This window comes from Mastigoproctus giganteus, chromosome 10 (genome assembly GCF_048544385.1).
Source record: "Mastigoproctus giganteus isolate SK-2022 chromosome 10, ASM4854438v1, whole genome shotgun sequence".
NCBI lineage: Eukaryota > Metazoa > Arthropoda > Arachnida > Uropygi > Thelyphonidae > Mastigoproctus > Mastigoproctus giganteus.
Genome location: NC_143584.1, coordinates 104,453,940 through 104,477,477, shown reverse-complemented (window position 1 = coordinate 104,477,477; position 23,538 = coordinate 104,453,940). Strand labels below are relative to the sequence as shown.

Genomic DNA, 23,538 nt, shown 5'->3' with positions numbered 1-23,538 from the left:
AGAGAGTTATAATGGGGGATTTTAATTTCCCAGATATTGACTGGAATTTGTGGGTTGGTCACTCAACACTAGCAAGGCTTTTGTGGATTTATTGGATAATTTGATTATCAAGAGTATCAAATCAAGATTTGATACTCTTGATTTGATTATCAGTAGTGATTCTTCATGCAATAAGAATCTGCAGATACAGGTACCACTAGGTGGCAGTGATCACAGTGTGCTGAAGTGGGATTTACTCAAGGAGGTAACTACCATAAGGGGTAAAGCGAAGGATTATTGCTTTTTAAAGGCGACTACGATGGTCTGAGACAGTATTTAAATTCTATACAGTGGAACCAACTGATGATGTTACCAACAGCAAACTCAAAATGGGAAGCATTCAAAGAACTTATCTTGGAAGCTACTAGGCTTTACATACCAACTAAGAAATATTGTTCAAGGTTCAGGCCTAAATGGATGTCAGATGAACTAATGAGACATATGGCAGAAAAGAAAAATGCATGGGATATATATAAATTAACATGTGACACAGACGCCTATGATAGATATAAGTTGATCTGTAACCAAGTTACAAAGGAGGTTAGGCAGGCGAAGGCAGATTACGAGAAATCTTTGGCAAGGGATGCAAAGAAAAACAGCAAGGAGTTCTTTACTTATGTAAACTCTAGAAGGAAGGGGATGAATCAGATTGGTCCACTTAACATAGATGGTTCGACTATTGATGATCCTGCTCAGGTGGCTAACAAACTAAACGAGTATTTTGCATCTACATTCAGACATGACGAGTTATTCAGGGAGGGGAATGCCATAGATGAAGTAAACACTGGCAGTGAGCTAGATGATCTTGTAATAATTGAGAGTAAAGTGGAGGAGAAATTGTTGAAGATAAATACAAGAAAGGCACCTGGGGTGGATGGGATCTATCCAGTTATATTAAAGGAGGCAGCAAAGAAAGTAAGCAATCCATTAGCCATAATTATGAGAGCTTCCTTGGACTCAGGGGAGGTACCCACAGACTGGAGATGTGCAAATGTAATCCCAATTCACAAAGGAGGACAAAGGCTGACACAAGTAATTATAGACCTGTGAGTTTAACTTCTGTTCCAGGAAAATTAATGGAAGCACTGGTTAAAGAAGCACTGCAAGATAATCTTGACAAGAATTCAGTTATAGCTCTGACACAGCATGGTTTTGTTAAGGGAAGGTCTTGCCTGACCAATTTGATTGGATACTCTGATGTAGTCACAAAAGAATTGGATGCAGGGAATAACTTTGATATTATATATTTGGATCTTAGAAAGGCTTTTGATACTGTGGCACATGGAAGACTGCTGCACAAATTGGAGCAGTGTGGCATTGGTGGCATATTGTTGCTATGGATAAAGGGATGGTTGAGTGGCAGAAGACAGAGAGTGGTAATTAATGGACACTGCTCATCATGGACTAATGTTATTAGTGGAGTCCCTCAGGGTTCAGTGTTGGGTCCATTGTTGTTTTCTGTATTTATAAATAATATTGATGATGGTATATCAAGCTTAATGTCCAAGTTTGCAGACGATACAAAGATTGGCAGGGTTGATAAGGACGCTACTGACGCTATGCTGCTGCAACAGGATCTGGAGAGGTTGAGCAGATGGGCTGAGAGGTGGCAAATGAAGTTTAACATTGACAAATGTAAAATACTACATATGGGAAACAGCAACCCCAGAGCAACATATCAACTCTGTAGTACTACACTGACAGTGGTAGAGAATGAAAAGGACCTGGGGATAATTGTGCAGGCAAATATGAAGTTCTCTGAGCAGTGCAGAGGGGCTGTAAGAGTAGCTCATGGTGTCTTATCAATGATATACAGGAATTTTTCTAGCAGGGATAGGGAGGTGATTATTCCCTTGTATAAGGCAATGGTCAGGCCGCATCTTGAGTACTGTATACAGGTCTGGAGGCCTCATTTCAAGAAAGATGTAGAGCTGCTGGAACAAGTACAGAGAAGGGCAACAAGGTTAGTGAACGGAACGAAGGGTTGCTCTTACGAAGAAAGACTTAAGTTTTGCAAATTACAGTGTCTGGAGACTAGGCACCGGCGAGGTGATCTGATAGAGGTGTACAAAGCCTTGAATGGTTTGGGCATGCTCAATGCTTATGGGATACTGCCTCTTTTTCAGAATAATCACCTGAGAGGACATAAATTCAAAATGAGGAAAGACAGATGTAGGATAGATGTGCGAAATTTGCCTTTAGCCAGCGGGTAGTTGGTTGGTGGAACAGACTTCCATCCCTTGTTGTGGAAGTTGATAGCCTAAATAAATTTAAGGCTCAGCTGGACAGGTATTTCGGAAGAATGGAGGGGTGAAGTGGAAGGGGTTTTTTTTTTTTTTTTTTTTTGCTGATGCTGCATAAGCTTGCTTTCTTGCATCATATGCCTCTACTAATGCTAATGCTAAAACCAAACATAACTGTTAGATTTTCTTTATCTCAACTATTTCTAAAAACACCAACCCACGAATCATCAGGAGAAAAATACAAGCACCGAATGGGAAATTCCTATGGTCACCTTCTCCAATATTTCATTTTAATGGATGTGATCTGTTCTCTTGAACTGAAATTGCAAATGCTCTAGAAGCCTCTTTCTCTGTTATCCCTGCCTCTAATTTGTAACCATCTTCATTTCGACACGTCATAGCAGATATGGGAGAGTATAAAATTAACTTCTAGGCACTTTTTTTTTTTTTTTTGCCTTGTAAAAGGTAAAGTGCAGCCATTATCAACCCACTACAGGATGGAACCCTCCTCAACAATTCATACTGTTATAACTAACCATTAACTCTGGCAGAACTCAAAGAATCATTGAACAGATCTCGAAATAGTGCAGCAGGACCAGACAGGTATTATCCATTATAGTATGATTAAACATTTATGTGAAACAGACCTACACATCTTGTTACTTTTCTGTAATTGGATATTTTCAGAAAACACTTGTTTCATCTCATGGTACCACTTCTTTATTTGTGCTATACCAAAACCAGGCAAGGATCCTTCATTCATCCAGAAGTACAGGCCATTATCACTTACTAACTGTTTAAGCAAAATATTTATTTATTAACTCTCTGGTTTTTAGGCTTAATACTAACAACAAACAAAACTTTCACATTCATGTGACTCATCTATGAACCATTTGTCTAAAGAAATTTAACATTTCCCAATCTGTACGTCCATGTCATGAGTTGTTGACTGATACACCTTATAGCATCTCTGTAGAACAATGATCAGACCTCATTTAGACTGTGGATCTTCCATTTATGAATGCCAGGAAAATGACTTTAGAGAGACTAAATACTATCCAGCACAGTGCTCTCAGTACTGCTCTGGGAGCTTTCAGAACTTCTCCAGCGCAAAGCCTGTACATAGAAACTGATGAGCCGAGTGGGTAAAGTACCTGCCCGGCAACCCAAAGGTCGCGGGTTCGATTCCCGCCTCGGGCTTGGATCAAAGTACTGCAAAAACCTTGGGAGGTACAATATGGCCACAGAAGCCGATGCGCCAACAACTACGAAATCAAAAAAAAAGAAATTGATGAGCCTTCGCTGCATCTTCTTCAGTAAACATTGCTTTTGCTGTATACTGCAATAATTCATTGTCTGCCTTCTCATCCTATTTGGAGATATCTCTATAGTAGCACATGGGATTCCTTTTATAACAGTAAACTAAGCTTCTCTCCAATTAATAAAACTGCCCATTGCCTGGAATATTGATCTTGTCAACATATTTCAGGATGTAACATTACCAGCTACACCTTAAGAAGTTATCCCTCCATTCTGTGATGATCGATTTCAACAGTGGAGAAAGAATATTGTCTCCTTATAATGTAAAACAGTTACACACAAGCTTATTCAATATCTAACTTCTATATCTGTGAAATCTATACTGATAACTTAAAAGCCTCAATTGAAGAAGACTTTAGAAATTCCTCCAGTTGTTGACAGGTATCAAATTTGGAGCTCTCCAAATGTATGGCAGATGACAGTGTACCATATCACAAATGCTATATAAAAAAAAAAAAAAGCAATCAGAATTATAGAGGATCCAAATTAGGATTCTGATGTATATCTGTAGGCTAGACTGCCTCCCACTATGCAGTATTTCCATCCACTGGCGTAGTCAGTAGAAAGGTCATGCTTCCTACAATAATGCACATGAAATTTCCTTACATACATAAAACTTATTGGCCAATTTTTGCTGGTACAGGAAAAACTAAATTTTTTGAAGAAAAACCCTGCTGACTCTGCTTAAGATCAGCCAGCTTTGAATTAAGAGGCCCTTGCTCTACAGTGCCTAGGAAGATAGCCAAACCTGGCCAGAGACAAAGACATTGGAAATCTGCATTCTCTGGATTGTGCTCAGGAGGAATGACTATCCTCCTAGCAATTTTCAATTTACCTAACAAAAACTGAAAACTGCACAATAATGCACATGAAATTTCCTTTGAATAGTAGAGGGCAAAGTTACAAACTGCCTCAACTGGAACAGGCATATTCTTTTCCATGGAAGTCTGATTAAATCAATCCCTCTTTGTGGTAAGTACTGCAACAAATTATTACCCATCAAAAACCATTTGCTTCGATGGGTTAATTTGCACTTCTCATTTCCTGTGTAGTAGGAATATGGGAGGACCTGGATAAATCTCTCTCACGCCATAGGTTTCCCAGACAATTTTTGTTAAAGACCTTGGTTTCTGCCTGTGCAGCTTCATTTAGCATTAACTTCCATTTCTCACACTATCCAGTGGAATCACATGGTGCCAGTGACTATGCCACTTTGCAGGTAGGGAAAATCTAACCATGAAGACCAGTTTGTTTGCTAATAGATCAAAGTGTTCTTGTTCATTTTGCATGCAATAACATCAGCCTGCCAATAACACCCTCAAAACTGCAGGAGGATAAGACCACCAAGAATTTTTATACAAAATGGGAAAATACAGTACCAGTGCATGAGAAATAGGTGGTCAGACTTCATACAGCATTGCTGCCCAGCCAACATGCTCCTACTGGGCAATGCAAGAGGAGCAAAAGAAATTAAACTTCTCCAGCCAATAGTCACCTGCCCTCCTGGTTTAAAGTACAAGGATGGCATTAATTTATTCATGATCATCACTAAAATGATGCATCATTTGGCAACCAGGGAATCATGCAACAAAGCAGCTCTTGTTAAAGTGAAGTTCATTTGCTGCTCTGAGCATTGACCATTACATTTACTAAGAAGTTTAAATTCTGATATCCACAAAAAGCATAAGAGAGCTTGACAAAGTCCCTTTTTTTTTTTTTTTTTTTTTCATAATTTTTAAAAGACAAGAACATCATTAGCAATCTTGAAGTTATAACAATTTAAACATTTACTATTCCATGATTTTTCACTGAAATTGGCTATCAAAATTCCTGAACAATCTAGAAACAATGGGATGCTAATTATACTGCTACATTAATTACACTGTGGATTGCAGTGAGACTGGATTTTATATAAGTGAACCATAAAGCTCAAATTGGAATTATATTTTGCTCTATTTATATATGCCACATATTGTATTTATTACATTATACTATATATAGTATTTATTACATTATAGTTTATATGGTATTTAATTAATGTGCATTATCCTTTTAGGCATTAATTCAGAGAAGATGCCATTGTGAAAACATGGATGTTGACCCATTAGTTTGGACTAATCAGAGGTTTATCAAATGGGCAAAAAGCATAGACATTGGAGTAAGTAAAAAGTTCTGTAAGGTGTGATAGTTGGTCTACATAATGTTTCATTTCAAAAAGTAACAATAAAATAGAAATTTTAGAAATTAAGAAACAAAGAAAGTTAAAATGAACTATGATAGCATTACAATAATACATCACAATTGGCTTTAATCACTACTTTGAATGAGCCATTTTCTTTCTAGTTATTATCCATAAAGATTGATATTACTTACTTATTCCGTTTAAACCAGTATGAAATTATTTATTATTCATCCTTTATCTATAGATTCTTAATGCTTCACTAATCATTGCTGATTATCAGATCAAGAGTACTACTCCCTCTGGTTGCCTTTTGCACATGCTACTGTAGAAAACAGACATCCAGTAAATCCACAAAAGTCTTGCTTGTGTGCAAGTGACCAACCCACAAATTCCAGTCAATATCTGGGAAGTTAAATCCCCCATTACAAGACATTCTGATTTACTAGCCCACTCTATTTCTCTGCACAATTATTCGTTATACTCATGAGAGTCATTAGTTTAACACACTCCTACCCTCATTTTTGCTTTCCCAGTGCAACAAAAATGAGGATAGGAGTGTGTTATAGGCCTAATGTCAACTGGATGCACTGCCTTAGATTGTTTTTTTTTAACTAACAGCATAACCCCTCCTCCCTTTCTATCCGGTCTGTCCTTTCTGTACACACTGTACTCCCCAAATTCAAATTCCACATTCCTTATATTCATGTGGCACCACTTGCACCTGTTCTTGCCCTTAGTTACCTGAACCAAGTCCATGTATTTACTTGTTCCATGATGACTCCTAGAACTTGCTTCCCACGCTACTACTCATTCCAGACGCCTCCGTAGCCAGGTGGGAAGGAGCAGCAGTGCATAGCACACGCTTCTTGATTAGACCGGGGTTCGAGCCCATCACCACCAAATACGGAGGATGCGGAAAGGTCAGGGAATGACCACCGCATATCCCCAGAGCAATATGGCCTTAGTTGCTAATGCTCCTAAAAACCGAAAATAACATAATTACTCATTCCAATAGAAGCAGTGCAAGAATCTCTTTTACCTCTGCCTTCGGCCATTGTTAGTCTGTGTATTCCCGAAGATAGCAGTTTTCTGACCCACCTAACACTGCCTCGATAGCATGACACAATCTCTCCAGGGCCGAATTTATCGACAAGGCTCTCATCATATATTCCCTCCTATTGTGTCTGAGCAGAATTGCAGACACTTTCAAATTCAACCCTAATTCACGGATTTTTTTCAACAGTGACCTGTACTTGTTAAGTAATTTCACCAGTCTCCTACTCTTAATATCATTAGTGCCAATGTGTACAACAATATCACCTTTTGTGCCCTTAATAGATGATATCTGCTCTACAATGTCATTAACCTTTGCCCCTGGCAGACATACCCTGGTCCTGTTCCACCTATCCTTTTTACACAATATGTTCCCCGTTTCCCCTGACAATAGAGTCACCGACAACTACTAGTTCCTGTGGGACCAGCACGTTCTGCCCCGAAGGTTGCCACTGTGTTGCCTAATGATCAAGTGCAAGCTCTGGCATTGATGGGGCCCCCAATTTAAGTCCTTTGAAGGCATCTACCCTGTTCTTCAAGCTCTCATAAAAACCCATAATGCTGGGTTGTTGCCTATAATCCTCACACTCCTTACATCGAGCACCCACAATGGCATCTCCCTTGGCAATATCATGTCCCGTTCCTGATAGCTCCAATATGGCCTTAGTTGCTAATGCTCCTAAAAACAAATAACAACATAACAACATCCTGATAGCTCCACAAACAACAAACAAGCAGTACATTTAAAAAGGCTGTGATTCAGAGGACAACTACCCTCCTCAGTTTTCCCCTGAGCCACAGCACTCCCACTACCTTGAGCCTTTTGCTTTGCTGCTCTGGTCTGGAAATTTCGACTCAATTTCAGTACAATTAAAAATATATACTAAACTTATTCCCAATGCAGTAATAACACTATGTATATATATATTGTATACCGGATTACTTGCCACGATTGTGGCAGCTGCTGTGTAGGGGAAAGCTCCAGATGTCTTCAATATCGCCTCGCGGAACATGACAGATCCATCCGCTTGGGTGACTCTGAACACTCTGCAATCACAGAACATTTTTGGTCAACTCATCATGACCTCAACCATAGGCGCGATAGTGAGGTGATCAATCAATCTCAACACTACTATCACCACCACCTGTGGTTAGAGTCCCTAAATATAATCGCAGTAGAGATACAAGACTACACCCAATTTTGAGTCAGTAGTGTTGAAACATGACAAATGCTGGCAGCATTCCCATATGCGTGCCGCGCACCAACAACAGTCACCTGAACTGGTCTAGTGAATGACTGAGCACTCTCGTTCATGTACATGCTCTCCCAGTCATCTGATCATGTACAGCATATTTAGTATGATTTATTCCATTTCTAACAATTTGTCATGTTTGCATTTCTGTATGTACTTGCTGAAGAAGGAGTTCGTTACTCCGAAAGCTACTTGTCGTATTAAAACTTATTAAATTTAGTTAGGTATTGCTCCCACTGGCTCTGCTGTATTCTCTTTTTCTTCTAAACTATATATATATATATATATATATATATATATATATATCAAGCTTACAATATATGTATTTCATATCTCCTACCATGTTTAAGTTATATGAATTCCCTATATCCTATCAAGTTTAAGTTATACGTATTAAACTATCATGTTACGTTTGTAAATTCAAAGTAGTTATAACAGATAATAAATTTAACTATCTATTGCCAGCCTACATGATTCGAACTTTCGTGCAAGCTATTTGCAATACTATATCTATAGCAATTCACTGATTCTAAAAGCTCTACGAATATTAATGTCGTATGTTATGGACTACATGATAAAGTGAAATTATTAAAACACATAAGTAGTGTTATATATTATGGTTTATAATCCTCTGCTGATACTGATTACACTGCTACAAGCTAAGTAGAAACTTCCAGTATCTGCTATATCAATACAAAAACAATAGTGGTAGAATTCAAATGCTTTTATCAATACAGTGCCAGCAGAAGTAGACTGTTGTTTTTTATACAATTACAAAGGCCGGGTAAAGAATAAATAGACCAAATTATTCAGAAAATCACAAAAAAAATACTGCACTACTAAATCTAAATCAAAAGTTAGAGAAAAACAATAATTTCAAATCAGTAAATCAAATTCTACTTAGCTGCCTGTGAAACACGAAATTTAATTCTTTTTTTTTTTTTTTTTCTACCTGAAGATTTTAGTTTTTTAATTACGTTTTTATTTATTTCATCTATTATGCTGTTTGTATTAATTCACAAGGAATCTTTAATTCATTATTTTCTAAATATTCTCCGTCTAAACCCTTATCAAGATTGAGCTCGAGAAACTCAATATATTCAAGAACTTTAGTTTTACCTTCTAATCTGGCTTTATGTATCTCTACCTTACCTGTCCTGTTTAGGTATAGCTTTTAACTGTTCTGTAACTGGTTTCTGAAATTCATATCGTTAAGATTTCTTCTTCTTCTAAAAGTTTGTTTTTATTGTGAGCTTTTATATACTTTTGATTCTTTACAATAGACAGAGGCGTAGCTAGGTTTTTGCAAATTCATGGCTACACGCCTTTTTCGATAATTGGTAAAATCATAATAAATAATAAGTACAGTCGGACCTCTGTTTAACAAACTTCTTTATAGCGAATTTTTCTATTTAGAGATAAATGTTTTCTTTTTACCGAATATTTTTAGAATTTTTTTATTTCTTCATTTTATGGAAGCGAAAATTTTCCATATAACGACTGCATAACAAGACTTAACTGGGTACACATCATTTGCACCCATGGCCTTCAAGTAAGCAATAGTGCTGTTGTTAAGCCCGAATTAAGAGATAAAGAGATTACCATTTGCAACTCAGTGGGACCCATAAAACCTATCCGACTACTTAAAACCTATCCGTCCCACATACCGAAAAGTCGAGCTGGTCAACTACTTTCTGTGTATCCATAGCCAGTGGGCAGATCAAGGTGTATTAAACATTCGGACAATAGGCTCTGGTCAATCTTCTATTCTAGGCACCCTGTTAAAGATTTAGAAGAGAGTGAGTTTCCTTTATCCCGACAAGCGGTCATCTGTTGTTTCGTGGAAGTGAACCTTCCACACGTTGCCTTAAATTTCCCCTGTTTATATGGTCACAGTAGTGAATAGTTGAATATCTGAGTACTCCGACATTGGACAGTTTTTAAAAAAAAAAAGAAAGAAAGAAATTAAGAACTAGTGACAATATTGATGACAAGAGGAAGAAAATGAGGGCAACAAAGATATTAAACTTAAACATGAAATGTTGGCAACTTCCGAGATTTTGTTGAGGCCTTCAGAGTGAAGAAAATGATCCTGAACATAAAACAAATAAGAACATTTTTTAATGATCGATGTACAATAAAATCCAGTGTACAACAAAAGATAGCCAAATATGTCACAAAATAATTCCTAATTAGTATGTACGAATGAAAAAAATCATTTCTTAATATGCATGTATTAACAAATTAATTGTTTTCAAATGTTAGAAAATTTATTTATTCCACTTATTTCTGATTGTACCGTATTTTTGAATGTTGAATTATTTTTAATTGTTTTAAAGGTCATGTGTCTTTATATCGAAATTTCTGTTTAATGAATTTTGTAAGCGAACATCGATTTCGTTATATAGAGCCACAGTCGCCAACCTTTCGGACCTCACGGACCACTAAACTCAAAATTTTGAATCCCGCGGACCACTACCATGATTTTTTCCATAAAAGTAACATTCTAAATATGAAATGGTACTTACACTTGTTTTTGAACTCAAGTTATTTGCAAAAAATTGGATATCATTAATGTTAATATTAATAATATAATGGCCTTATAATGATAAAAAAAAAAAAAGTATAATAATAAATGCAGATATATTCATTATGAAAAATGCAAAAAAACATTTTAAATATCATTTTATTAAAAAAAGAATTAACAGAAACAATTAATATTAACAATTATCAAATATCGATTGATTGATTGATTGATTGATTTGGTAGTTATTGGCGCATCGGCTTCTGTGGCCATATTGCACCTCCCAAGGTTTTTGCAGTACTTTGATCCAAGCCCGAGGCGGGAATCGAACCCGCGACCTTTGGGTTGCCGGGCAGGTACTTTACCCACTCGGCTAGCCCGGTCGGCTATCAAATATCGAGTGCACCTTGACATAGAGGTGTATAAAGGATTAATTATAGCAAAATAATCAGTGTGACATTTGTTGCTGCTTGTTTGAAATAAGCTGTTGGATTCTTGGCTCGAATGACGTTACTGCAACACGGAGAGCCGTTTGTGTTTCTAGCCGACAGTGGTACTTGTTTTTAATTGCCATAACTGATGAAAATGTCTTTTCACACATATATGTAGTTGCGAATGGAATTAAAATTTTGATGGCCTTTTCACTTAGCACTCGGTACTCACTTTTTACGGAAAGCCAAAAATGAGATCTTATTAGGGACGAGTGGAATTTACCTTTGAGACTGTCGTCGGATGATAGATCGATTAGGCTTTCTTTTTCTTTCATGTTCAAATTACTATCCTCGATTTTCGCTGAAAATGGATCTATTATCCACATATTTCGTGTCTGGGGTCCTCATCCTTTGGATAATAACGACCAAAAGAGTCAGTGAGTGACTGTAAGTGCAATCGAACAAGGGTTATTACCTGTCGGTTGACATCCTGCTGTTTCATATAATCATCAAAATTTGGGAACATTTGCAGATTTTCTTCAGCCAACCGCGTTTGCCACAGCAATATCTTCCTTTGAAATGCATCCATTTTGCCTCTCAGTGTGAACACGTCCATAAGCTGTCCTTGCAAGGACGTGTTCAGCTCATTTAACAGAGAAAAAAATCTGCCAGGTATGCAACTTGGCTAGCCAATCATTGTCGGACAAGAGATCATGGAACCTCGAAATATTTTGCTGCTGAAAGAATAACTTGACTTCGTGGTGAGGTCGAACAATCGGGTTAGTACTTTGCCCCTCGACAGCCATCTCACCTCAGCGTGAAGAAGAAGAACATCAGTATGCTGAGAGCCCATTTCTTCAAAAAGTGCCTCAAATATTCGAAAATTGTTCGCTTTGTGGTGAATTTCGTTTACAATTTTAATTACATCAGAGAGTACTTTGTGCAGTTCTGGAGATAATCTTTTCGCCACAAGTTGCTCACAATGTATAATACAATAAGTTAACAAGGTGTCTGGATGTCCAACGTCTTTCACTTTTGCAACAACTCCTGAACGATGTCGAGTCATGCTTGCGGCACCGTCTGTGCATATCCCAACACATTTCTTCCATTCAATTCTGTGTTTCAGGAAATAACCATTAAGTGCATTGAAAATTTCAGTCTGTTGTTCAATCCGACAAGATTAGCGAATAGAGGAGTTCTTCCTTTAATTCTCCTTGGCAATCAAACCTCACAAAACAAAGAACTGCCTTTTTAGTTATGTCTATTGATTCATCAAGTTGAATTGAATAAAACGTAGAATTTTTCACAAGTGCAATCACTTGATTTTCAATATCTTCGGCCATGTCTTCAATTCTGCGCTTCACAGTGTTAGCAGACATGGGAATTCCTTTCAGTTTCTGGACAGCCTGTTTCCCCAAAACCTCTTCACAGGCTTGTAACAAGGAAAGCTTAATTAATTCTTCTCTAATTTATATGGCTTTTTACATCTCTCGATTTGAAGTGCTATCAAATAAGATTTTACTAAGGACTTATCTTCAACAATCATTGTTGCTAATGAACTTTTTTGCTTTTGCAAATTTTCACGCATCCTTTGGAAGTATTCATCTGGCTTTTTAGCTAAATCTGGGTGTTTTGACTGCAAGTGCCTGCCGAGTTTCGTTTATCCAATGATGCCATTTCATGGCATCATTGGATAAACACTCAGAACATATAATGCAAAGCGTTCACTTCCAGGTTCTTGAATAAATCAAACTTCAAGTAGTCCACATCATATTTTCTTGAAACTTTGAACTTTTTCTTCTCTTTGCCTCCAGTTCTTATGTCCTTCCTGATGATGCCTTGCGGTGGCTGCGGAGGTTCTGATTTATTAATCAACTCATGACAACGCAATGTATTACCTAAGAAGCACAAAGTGCCTTGCTTGTTTTTTCTCACTCATTGGGGTTATTTTATTTGAAACTAAAACCAAACAAGAAATAAGATAGTTATCAAACTCAAGCTCTTTGATGCCATTAAATATCACACTGTGCACAGTTAAAATAAAAATATCACTGGTCACTTACCTAAGAACTGGGAACCGCACCGTGCGCAGGCTACGCCATCGATAAGAAATAGAAATAGCTTTCTATATATTTTTTACAATAAAAGCATTGCTAATGCCGGATATTGCACTGGGCCTTTTATAAACATGCAACGTAATAAGGCGAAAATTGCAGAAAAGTAAATCAGAATATAATGAAACATTTTAATAAACACGAAAATTGCAAATATATTCAGATTACTCTGCGGACCACCAAAATTCTCTCACGGACCACTGGTTGCCAACCACTGATATAGAGGTCTGACTGAATTTTGATCATTGTTTTATTGAGTTGAAACGTAAACAATATCATTGGTTATATGTATATACATATATAATGTAAAACAAATAAACTTCTCTTATTTAATAACAAAATAATACAGAAGAAATACTTCTAGAGGAAGAAATACATAAAATCACAGATTTATATGGATAGGTACATAAAGTTATTATATAGGAACATAAAATTATTAACTTACATCAAAGCTTAATTTTGTTAGCAAAATTTGTGATAATTTCATCAAAGTCTATTTTGCTAGCAAGTTCATGTTCAATTGAAAGGAGACATAGATGTGATATGCGTTCTTGTCCTGATGTCGATCTCAAATAATTCTTAAGTTTTAACTTGTTAAAACTCCTTTCCACAGTGCCTACTGTTGTTGGCTCTGTAAGGAATGTTTTAAGAAACCTTTCAATATTTGGATAGGTTTCTTGCAACTCCCATTTAGCCAATACATTCAAAATAATGTTATTATTGTACTGGGATTTTTGTTTTCTAATATTTCAATTATTGGTGTTTAAACCATTTAATTTCAATTTTAAATTGGTCTTGATTAATTTCAGGGTATTTTTCTGACAATAAAATAGCTTTAGTTTCTAAATCCTCACATGTTATTGAATGGAACGCTTCGCCAGTCAAAAAATAAAAGTCTTCTGTTATATTTTTTAGAGATTCAAATCTTTCATTTAACTGCATTATAACGGAATAAATTATTAAAAAACAAGAAATTTTTATTCCATTGAAGTTCAACGATTCATCTTCAGCATACACATCTGATATTTTATTTCGTTTTGCCTTCCTCTTTTCAACTCGCACTATTTTCATTTTTTTGCAAGTTTCCTTGATTTCAGTAAAAACATTATAAATTTCGTTATTTCTTAGATCTTTAAAATAATCTACAAGTCCTTTAATTAATACGGATGATCAATAAATATCCTGATCTTTTTTTTTGCAGTAATATGTTGACCCTATTTATCCTTTCCAGTATCAAATTCCACAGGCTTAAAAATGCCATAAACTTGTAACTACTCATTTGATGGGCAAGAGGTAATGCGTCAAGTAAATAATCATCTTTCATTTGGTCTAATATTAAAATAATTTCCTCGAGTTGTCCATTTACTTTTGCACACCATCTTTTATCGGTATGTCTCTTCAGGCTGATTTTTATGACAATTGATAGTTTTTTCCATCTGCTAGTGGACGAAGAGAAGAAATTGTACAATGGCTGTATAGTTCCGAAAAATGTGACATCTGCATTAATGCTGGTTGCATGTATGCCTACCAAATTAAGATTATGTGGACAGCATGCAATATACCGAGCAAGGGAATTCTCCTTTTGAAATATAGCTTGGACACCTTTGTACTTTCCCGACATATTGGCACCATTGACCATGTATATTTTCAATTAATAGGCCATCTTGAATTAGTTTTTCCTTAATTTCTGATGCAATTCCCTCTCCAGTTTTTTCTGTTGTGTTTATGAAAGCAATGAACCTTTCTTCAATTGTATATTTATTGTCTGAAAATTTTACATACCTAATAATTTTTGTTAATTGGTCTTCGTGTGATACATCTGGAGTGCTATCAAATATTATACTATAATATTTAGCCATTTTGATTTCTTTTATTATTTCACTTCATACTTTTGTTTCTAACAAATTAATAAATTCATTCTAAATTTCTGGAGATAAATAATAAGCGTAGTGTTTAATATGCAATTCCAGAGCATTTTTCATACCAACGTCAAATTGGCTGACGAATTTTATCAAGTTTAAAAATACGCCACAATTTTTTTCTTCGGTATCAATATTACTAGCATGTCCACAAAATGCCAAATTATTTTCAGCTACTAACCAGAGGACAACCCTTCTCAGTAACCTCACTGTTTTACCATACTCACAGTAAAACATGTACTCTCATAGATTTCCTTTATTATCAATAGGCTAGACAATTTGCTTTCACTTCTCTCTCTCTCTCTCTCTCTCTCTCTCTCTCTCTCTCTCTCTCTCTCTCTCTCTCTCTCTCTTTCTCTCTCATAGCTACAGGAACATTGGAGATGATACCGAAAATATCTAAAATGAATCCATTTATTTTCACATACATAATTAGGCCATATGCAACTAATACTAGCAATTATAACTAACTCCTCTACAGTATAGGATAAACTGATAGGCATGATATGCTATTAAACTCTCAATTCAACAACAACATTTCTCATCCTGACCTTAATGTTTGAAATGACAATGGTAGTGATTTTTGAATTGAATATTTTTGTCTCTCTCTCTTTTCATCTGATTGCACAAATATTCAAAAGAACTTGCCTCCAAATTTTTCCTTAACTATTTCAGCTCCGTGTTTTGTGTGCGATTTTTATTTAATGATTATGTGATAATCTTGGTAGAGCATGATCCAGATTAAATACTTTGTTTGGCAACCATGCTGTTCCAGTGTTTTCCTTTCAGTGAAGTAGCATTTAACTGACAAAGGTTGATGTGTTGATCCCATACTTAAATAATTTTTTTATAATCTTTCACTATATAATTCTTAAGAAACATTTAGTTCTATAATACAGACTAATCACAAACTATCAGTGTTATAATTCACACTACTGTTTTTCTAACATTCTACTCTGGTAGAATGTTAGAATGTTTACTTTTTGTTTGCAGTGGTACCAACAAATGTTGAAACAATAGTAATCAAATATGTCACTCATTGCACTGATTGGTATACAAGAAAACAATTGCATAAAATGAATAAACATGTTATATAACTAAAGTGTATAACTTGTCACTAAATAATTAATAAACAAGTCTTACAAAATGACAAGCATTATGGAAGAAGATAATAATTAAACAAAGATAATTTGTCAGTTGTTATTTGGCATAGATTGTCATTTCGACACTGAAACTGTTCGATAACTGTAGAATGCTAGATCCTGTTACAGTGCAGTGGTGTCTCGTGTGCTTCACTGATTAAAATTCAATTTTTTTAAGGAAATTTTCCAAAATATATCACCTTTTAATCTACTTAGCAAAAATTGGTGGCTTGTGAGATTTTCATGCAAGTGTCTGTTCTCACACAAGTAACATTCTATTTACAGCCCTGTTGAAACCAGATTTTTATGTACATAATGCCCTGACCCTATATTCTTTGATTTAAGGTGCACCTGTTTGTAGCTCATTTGTTTACAAATTCAGTTTATTATTTTAATGGCTCCAGAGCTTGTCATTGTTAGAAGTGTGTTTGCAGGCCACTTTGCATGTTGTAAGGGTGAAATCCTGCTTTCTCCACCTGAGATTAGGTAATGCCTTCAGCCATAATACTTTTGGGTTGGGAGAGAAGTCAGACTAGTGGTCAGTGCACAGTTAATATTACATAATATCACCACCGTCATGCATATGTAGTTGGAACATCACCAGTCACGTGTAAATCCAAATTTATATAGTATATTCCTGTTTTTATGCATTATTCTGTTAAGCTTACAAATCTTACTAAAAAATATTTGACTTGAACTTTGAAACCATGCTTTTTAGGAATATGCTGAAAATCTTAGAGATAGTGGTGTACATGGGGCCTTAGTAGTCTTGGAACCATCATTTACAGCAGATACTATGGCCACTGCACTTGGTATTCCCTCATCTAAGAATATCATTCGACGCCATCTTACTACTGAATTAGAAACCCTGGTTCAGCCAGCCAGGTAAGTACCCATGATATGTGTCATTACATAGATGATTGTGAAGTTTATTTCTAAACACTGCAATTTGAGAATAATTTTGAAAATAGAACTATAAATAAACATAGCCACAAAAACATATAGGACCTTCAAAAAAAAAAAAAAGGAAAAAAAGTATATGTTGAAGTATTGGCTATCCACAAAACATTCATTTGAGTTTAGTGAATACTTGTTATATGAGCAGCACTGATAGTTGATAAAGTTATTCTATGAATATGATTATATTTGAAGTTAAAAGTTAAATAATGTTTAACTTAATGCTTCCAAATCTGTGTTGCTACATATTCATTGTTTGGTAGCCAGCAGACTTTCAGCTGCCAAACGTTAGCACTTGTGGTCTGTAGTTAATAATAGCAACTGGCCACCAAATTAAGTCCACAGTATAACAGATTTATTTTTAAAACCATAGAGATTCTATGATTATTATAGGAAATTGCATGTTATTATGGAATATGTAAATATTTTGGCCTATAAAGGTAAGCAGTTGTTAGAAATTATCTCAAACCTATCTGCTGAATGTAAGAACATAGGAGATAGCAGAGTTTCAGAAAGTTGGTTAATAGTGATAATAATGGTAGTTAGTTGTCATATGAGGCAAATACCTGTGTGTGTGTGTGCTATTGCTCAAAAAATTAAACATTCCCAAATCAATCATTTGCAACATACTGAAAAAGTAATTTTTACATATAAAGACAAATTTGTTTTATGGTCTGTCTGCCACATATAGCAGTAAACGCCATATATATAATTATAAAATTATGCAGCAACAAAGTTCTCATTAGAAACCATCGTGTTACCTTTTAATATTTGCCATCTGTGCCATAGTGGTTACTAGCAAACCTATAATTTTTTTTTTTTTTTGTGACATGTAGAGAGCAGCATATACCAGCAATTTTCATGGAACTGCAGTCCACAAACCTTTCATAAATAAACACAATGACATGCTGTCATTTGGCATGGTACACAGAACACTTAACATAAACTTCATGGTGCCTAATTTCCAGACACTACAATTTGTAGAACTTAAGTCATTCTTGCTAAGAAAGCTGTTTTGTGTCCCTGACTAATCTTGTTGCTTACTCTGCATCCATTACAACAGATCTACATCCTTCCTAAAATGAGGCTTGCTGTATACCAATGTAAGGCAATGGGATAATCTAGATTCATGTATATCATTGACAGCCTGTCTACACTGCTCAGAGAATTTCATATGGAACTGTGCAATTACCTCTAGTTCTCTTCCTTCTCCACTGCCTTGAATTTGGTACATCTAAATGGTAGTGGTCTTATTCTTGGCCACCGACACCAGAAAACTAATGATTCTATTATTTTGCTTCTCACAGAAGTCAAGCTTATAGGTGTATAATTATTCACTTCACCCTTTAATCTCCATTTTGAATTGGGGAGACATCTGCAGTCAGCAGGGACCTTCCATGAATTCAAGGATGCTCTTGTAATTATGGTTTAAGGTTTGCATACCTCTTTCACCACTTCTTTTAATAAAATTGGATAGATTCGATGAGCCCGAGGTGCCTTATTTAATTTTAGCTTAAACAATTTCTCATGCACTTTTCTCTCAGTTCCTATGTGTGAATGCTATATATTTATTTGGTTTTCCTGCAACCTGAACAGAGCATTCTTAAACAGTCCATGCAAGGCACAGACTCTAGAGGGATTGGATTCTCTTAGACGAATTTGTGCTGCAGCATCAACTAATTGCTTAAACTCCACCCAAGGTTCATCTAACATTGATGTTACCATGACCACCCATCCACTAAATTCCTTTGTAACCTCATGGGATGTTCTTTATGACATGACAACCTCAGATCATCGAGACATAGTTATCCTGCGAAGCCTGCCCAGAGTCTGCCTACACCACCGGGACATGGGCCACAACTAAGTTTAACCTAACCCCAGGTGGACCAATGTCTACAATCATCTGGCAACTATAAGTTGGACAGAATCCCACACCCACTGGACGAAGTACAATGCCAGCAGAAAAATGTTAAAAGGTAAAAAAACAAAAAATATATATATAATAAAAAAATTGCATGAATAATAAAAAGTAAAAAAATAAATAAATATATATATTAAAGAATTGCACATAAATTATACAAGCAGTGTAAAATTATACATACAAAAGGGAGATGCAGATCAGAAAATTTATCTGGTAAGATGTCAGTAAACAGAGGGAATTATATAAAACTAATTAATTAAACATATAGAAATTGATACAATAGTTTTTTTTTTCAACAATTTTGCAGAAAAGAACATATAATTAAATAAATAATACAAACTGTAATTGTTGTAACAACTATACAGCATTATTAGCTTTGCAGATTTAAAAACATTGAACAAGGTTGCCCATTAACAAGAAATAACTTGTAATCCAGAGTTTATAAGACAAAAATTATCAATTTCTTTAAATTTAGATACTAAACTAAGGATAACTTAGAGTTGAGTTGAGAATAGGAATATAAAAAAAATGTAATAATTTTATTTTGATTGCTGACTGGTGTCAGATATCAGTCATTTTTTTTAATAAAGATATCGTTGGCAAAATTTTGAAAATCATGAAAAGAACAAAAAGAAGAAAAAAATTGTTTCTGATCCAGGAATAACAAGATCCGTAACAATGAAAAGCTCCAACCTGAAAGTATCATATGGTGAATAAAACATTTATCCAATCCTCAGCAAGACCATAAAAGCAAAGAGATGTGAAGATGAAAGATTAAAGAAAGCTGATTTGACGTTAAACGAACCATGACCTGTCTATTAGGAGATTTTAATGGACATCATCCATTGTGGGGTTCTATGGTCTCAGATGGATGTGGTGAGCTTATTGAAATGCTACTTGACAGAGAGAATTTAACACTATTAAACACTGGCTTACCCACTTACATCCATTTTCCTGCTGGGTCAGCCACTTCTGTAGATCTCAATCTGCTCTCCAATCCTCTTCCCAGCTATAGAATGGACAGTACACGACAATCCTCTAAGCAGTGATCATTTTCTGCTGATTTTTAGCATTCAAACCACCCAGTCCAAACAAAAACGAAATGGAAATTTTCCAAAGTGAACTGGACAAAATTTACCAATCATGTATCTTTTGATGAGGATATCATTGAGTCTTCTGCTGTTGACACTGCCAACGATCATATCACAATGCAGATACTAACAGCTGCAACAGCCACCACCATCCCACAGTCACAAATAAGAAAACATCAGCATATCAATCACTGGTGGAATGGTGATTGTAACAAAGCAAAAAGGGGAAAAAATGCAGCATGGAACACCTGCCGCAAATATCCCACCACTGCCAACCTTATTAACTTCAAGAGACAGACAGCCAAAGCTCGTTTCATCCGGTGAAAGGCCAAAAAAGATTCATGGGTAAAATTTGCCTCCTCAATATCTATCATCATCACCACTATAATTTTACAATTGGATATTCTCAGAACATATATTCCCCACTTCCTGGCAACATTCTTATATAATAGCTATATCGAAACCTGGAAAAGATCATTCAATTCCTCACAATTAAAGACCAATTTCTCTAACCAGCTGCTTGAGTGAGACTTTGGGAAAAATGATTTTTCGTTTGTTTGGTTTTCGAAAGAATAGATCTTCCCTAGACCTCATGACAAAAGCTGAATCAATCATAAGAAATATATTCATCAGAAATCAACATCTTGTCAGGATATGCCTTGATATAGAGAAGGATTTTGGTACTACAATGCGATACGGAATCCTAAGAGATCTCCATTCATATGAAAGAAGAGATTTCATTCTATTCATATGAAAGGCCATTTACCATATTGTATCCAAAGTTTCCTTCGACACGGATCTTTCCATGTTGGGTACCGGCAGGTTTTATCTCAAACATACAAGAAGAAGGAGTCCCACAATGCTCTGTTCTTAGTGCTACTCTGTTTTCAATACAAATAAACAATATCACAAACCGCATTCCAAACACCATTGACTCATATCTATATGCAGATGATCTTACCACATCCTGCCATTCCAAGAATATGAACTATATCAAGAGGCATCTACAAATATCCATAAATAACATTGAATTATGGATGGCACAAAATAGATACAGACTGTCAAGCCACAAATCTACAGCTATACATTTCTGCACAAAGCACAGAATGCATCCCCAACCTGAGTTGCACTTGGTCAATCACCCTTTACCAATCATGAACAGTATTCGCCTCCAAGTGCTAATTTTTGAAAAGAAGTTAAGCTTCCAGAAGCACATCAAATATCTAAAAACCACTTGTGCAAAGAAAATGACTATATTCCAGGTCATCTCCAATACATCTTGGGGTGCCGATCGTTATACCCTGCTCCGCTTATATAAGTAACTAATTAGATCTCGGCTAGACTACGGAGCATCCATTTATGATGCAGCTAGGGAGAGCACCTTAGCCTGTCTTGCACCCATCCAACACTCTTCTTTTAGGATAGCCCTAGGTGCATATAAAACATCACCAGTTCAATGTTGAGGTTCACGAACCTTCACTTAACATCAGAAGAAAGGTGTTGCTGATGAACTACTCTGCTAAAATTAAAAGCCTGCCTACTCATCCTGCTTGGCTACTACTGCATGATCCTCAGTGGAAAATCCACTATGCAAATAAACCCAGAATAATTCAGCCTACTAGTATCAGACTGCAGAATCTAACAGAAAGCTGGAACATTCAGCTTGATAATATCCTCAGAGAATCAAAAGATCCAGATCCTCCCTGGACTACCTTCACACTTTCTTCTGATGAATACTTTGAGCAACTGGGTTAAAGGTTCTATAGCAAATTTTAACATCCAACAACTACATTTTGCTCATACACAAAAGTACCCTCACTTTACTAAGATGCTGATGGTTCAAAATCTGACAATCAAGTGGGTGCAGCTGCTATCTTCCCTAATACAGCTGATTGAATTTAACTTTACAGCCAAATGCTGCTTGAGCTTCATGCCATTAGACTTGCTTTAAAAAACCTCTCACTCCTGTCAATAAATAAAAGCATAATATATACTGATTCAGAGAGTGCTATTCTAGCTTTAAAAGGCACTTCCTCATCTAATAATCCTTTATTAAAACTCATAAGACATAAGCTGATGCATCAGTGGTATTCCAGGAAATGAATGTGCAGATGATGCTGCAAAGCATCCTTCCACCGTAGTCTCAATAAATGATCTAGTCTCTTATCCTGATTATAGACACAATCTGCATGGAACAATAGACACTTCTGTTGAAAATGCAAAAAAATAACAAGCTATTTCAAATAAAACCTGAACCACAATTATGGACTTCTAGCCTTTGTAAAAATATAAAAGAAGAAATAATAGCCACTCACCTCACACATCTCTATCTGCTTACAGGAAATGATCCTCCTCAGTGTGTGCACTGCTCGCAACCACTTACAGTAAAACATATACTCCTTGAATGTAGCTTGTTTGACAACGCCTGATGAATGTCTTTTAATACCCCCAGGGGCTCACATCTGGTTAGTTATGGGCTTGGCACACCCAGGGTCCTGAGCTGGATATCATCGTTCTTCTCTTTTTTGGTGATTCCCTTCTACTCTCTCTCTCTCTCTCAGAGTAATTCAGAATTTTTTTTTTTTTTTGATTGGTGCAGCATAAGCCTCAGGCTTCCTTGCACCATATGGCTAATAATAATAATTTCATTTCTGTTCTACAAAAACCTGTCTCTCAATAGCATCATAGGTAAAGAAGCAAATATCTCTGAATTCCTTCTCTATTTAAAACAAATTCAAATGTATGACCGTTTCTAACTATTGCACAAGCAGTTCTTATATGTAAAGTCAATTTATTTGGTAGGTGCAATATGGCCTAAGTTGCCCTTATGCCAGAAAACAACAACAACAATTGGGGAAAATTTGCCTGGCATAGCCTTCTGAGGATGCTGGGCCACCACAGTGTCAAAGGCACCAGCAGAATTTAACAAAGATGGTTAACATATATTCGTCTTCAGTATTCTGTGCTATATTTATTAGTTGTTGCATGATATCTTCACTACTATTACCTGGATTAAAACCAAACTGTTTGTCTGACTGCAGAGCTGCTTTCTGGCAGTGGTCCATTAGCTAGGTTGATAAGTCTGTCCAAGAGCTTACCAAGCACAGGGAGCAGAGCTATAGGCTGATAAGATCTGAGCTCGGTAGGGGTCTTTTCTGGATTTTTTTCGATTCTCAGTAGTGCCTGCTTCCATGAGATGGGGAACACTCCCTGGAAAAGGAAATGGTTGAATAAGTTTAAGAGATTTCCAGGGTAGGCCGTAGAAAATTTTTTGACAGCCTCCATTTCTATCAGATCAGGTCCAGGACACTTATTTTTTGTGCAGCCTAATGCAGCCTTTAGTTCATTC

The 23,538-nt window shown here is 36.0% G+C and overlaps 1 protein-coding gene across 5 annotated transcripts in view; it reads left to right on the top strand.

The window, feature by feature from the left end:
- LOC150079199 (kazrin-like) overlaps nt 1-23,538 on the top strand; it is a 358,730-nt gene that overhangs the window by 282,269 nt on the left and 52,923 nt on the right. For all 5 annotated transcript variants that reach the window (XM_090382316.1, XM_090382314.1, XM_090382315.1 and 2 more), the window contains 2 exons: nt 5,659-5,760; nt 16,939-17,105. In XM_090382316.1, the coding sequence (XP_090238442.1) occupies nt 5,659-5,760; nt 16,939-17,105 (269 nt within the window). The remainder of the gene's footprint in view (nt 1-5,658; nt 5,761-16,938; nt 17,106-23,538) is intronic.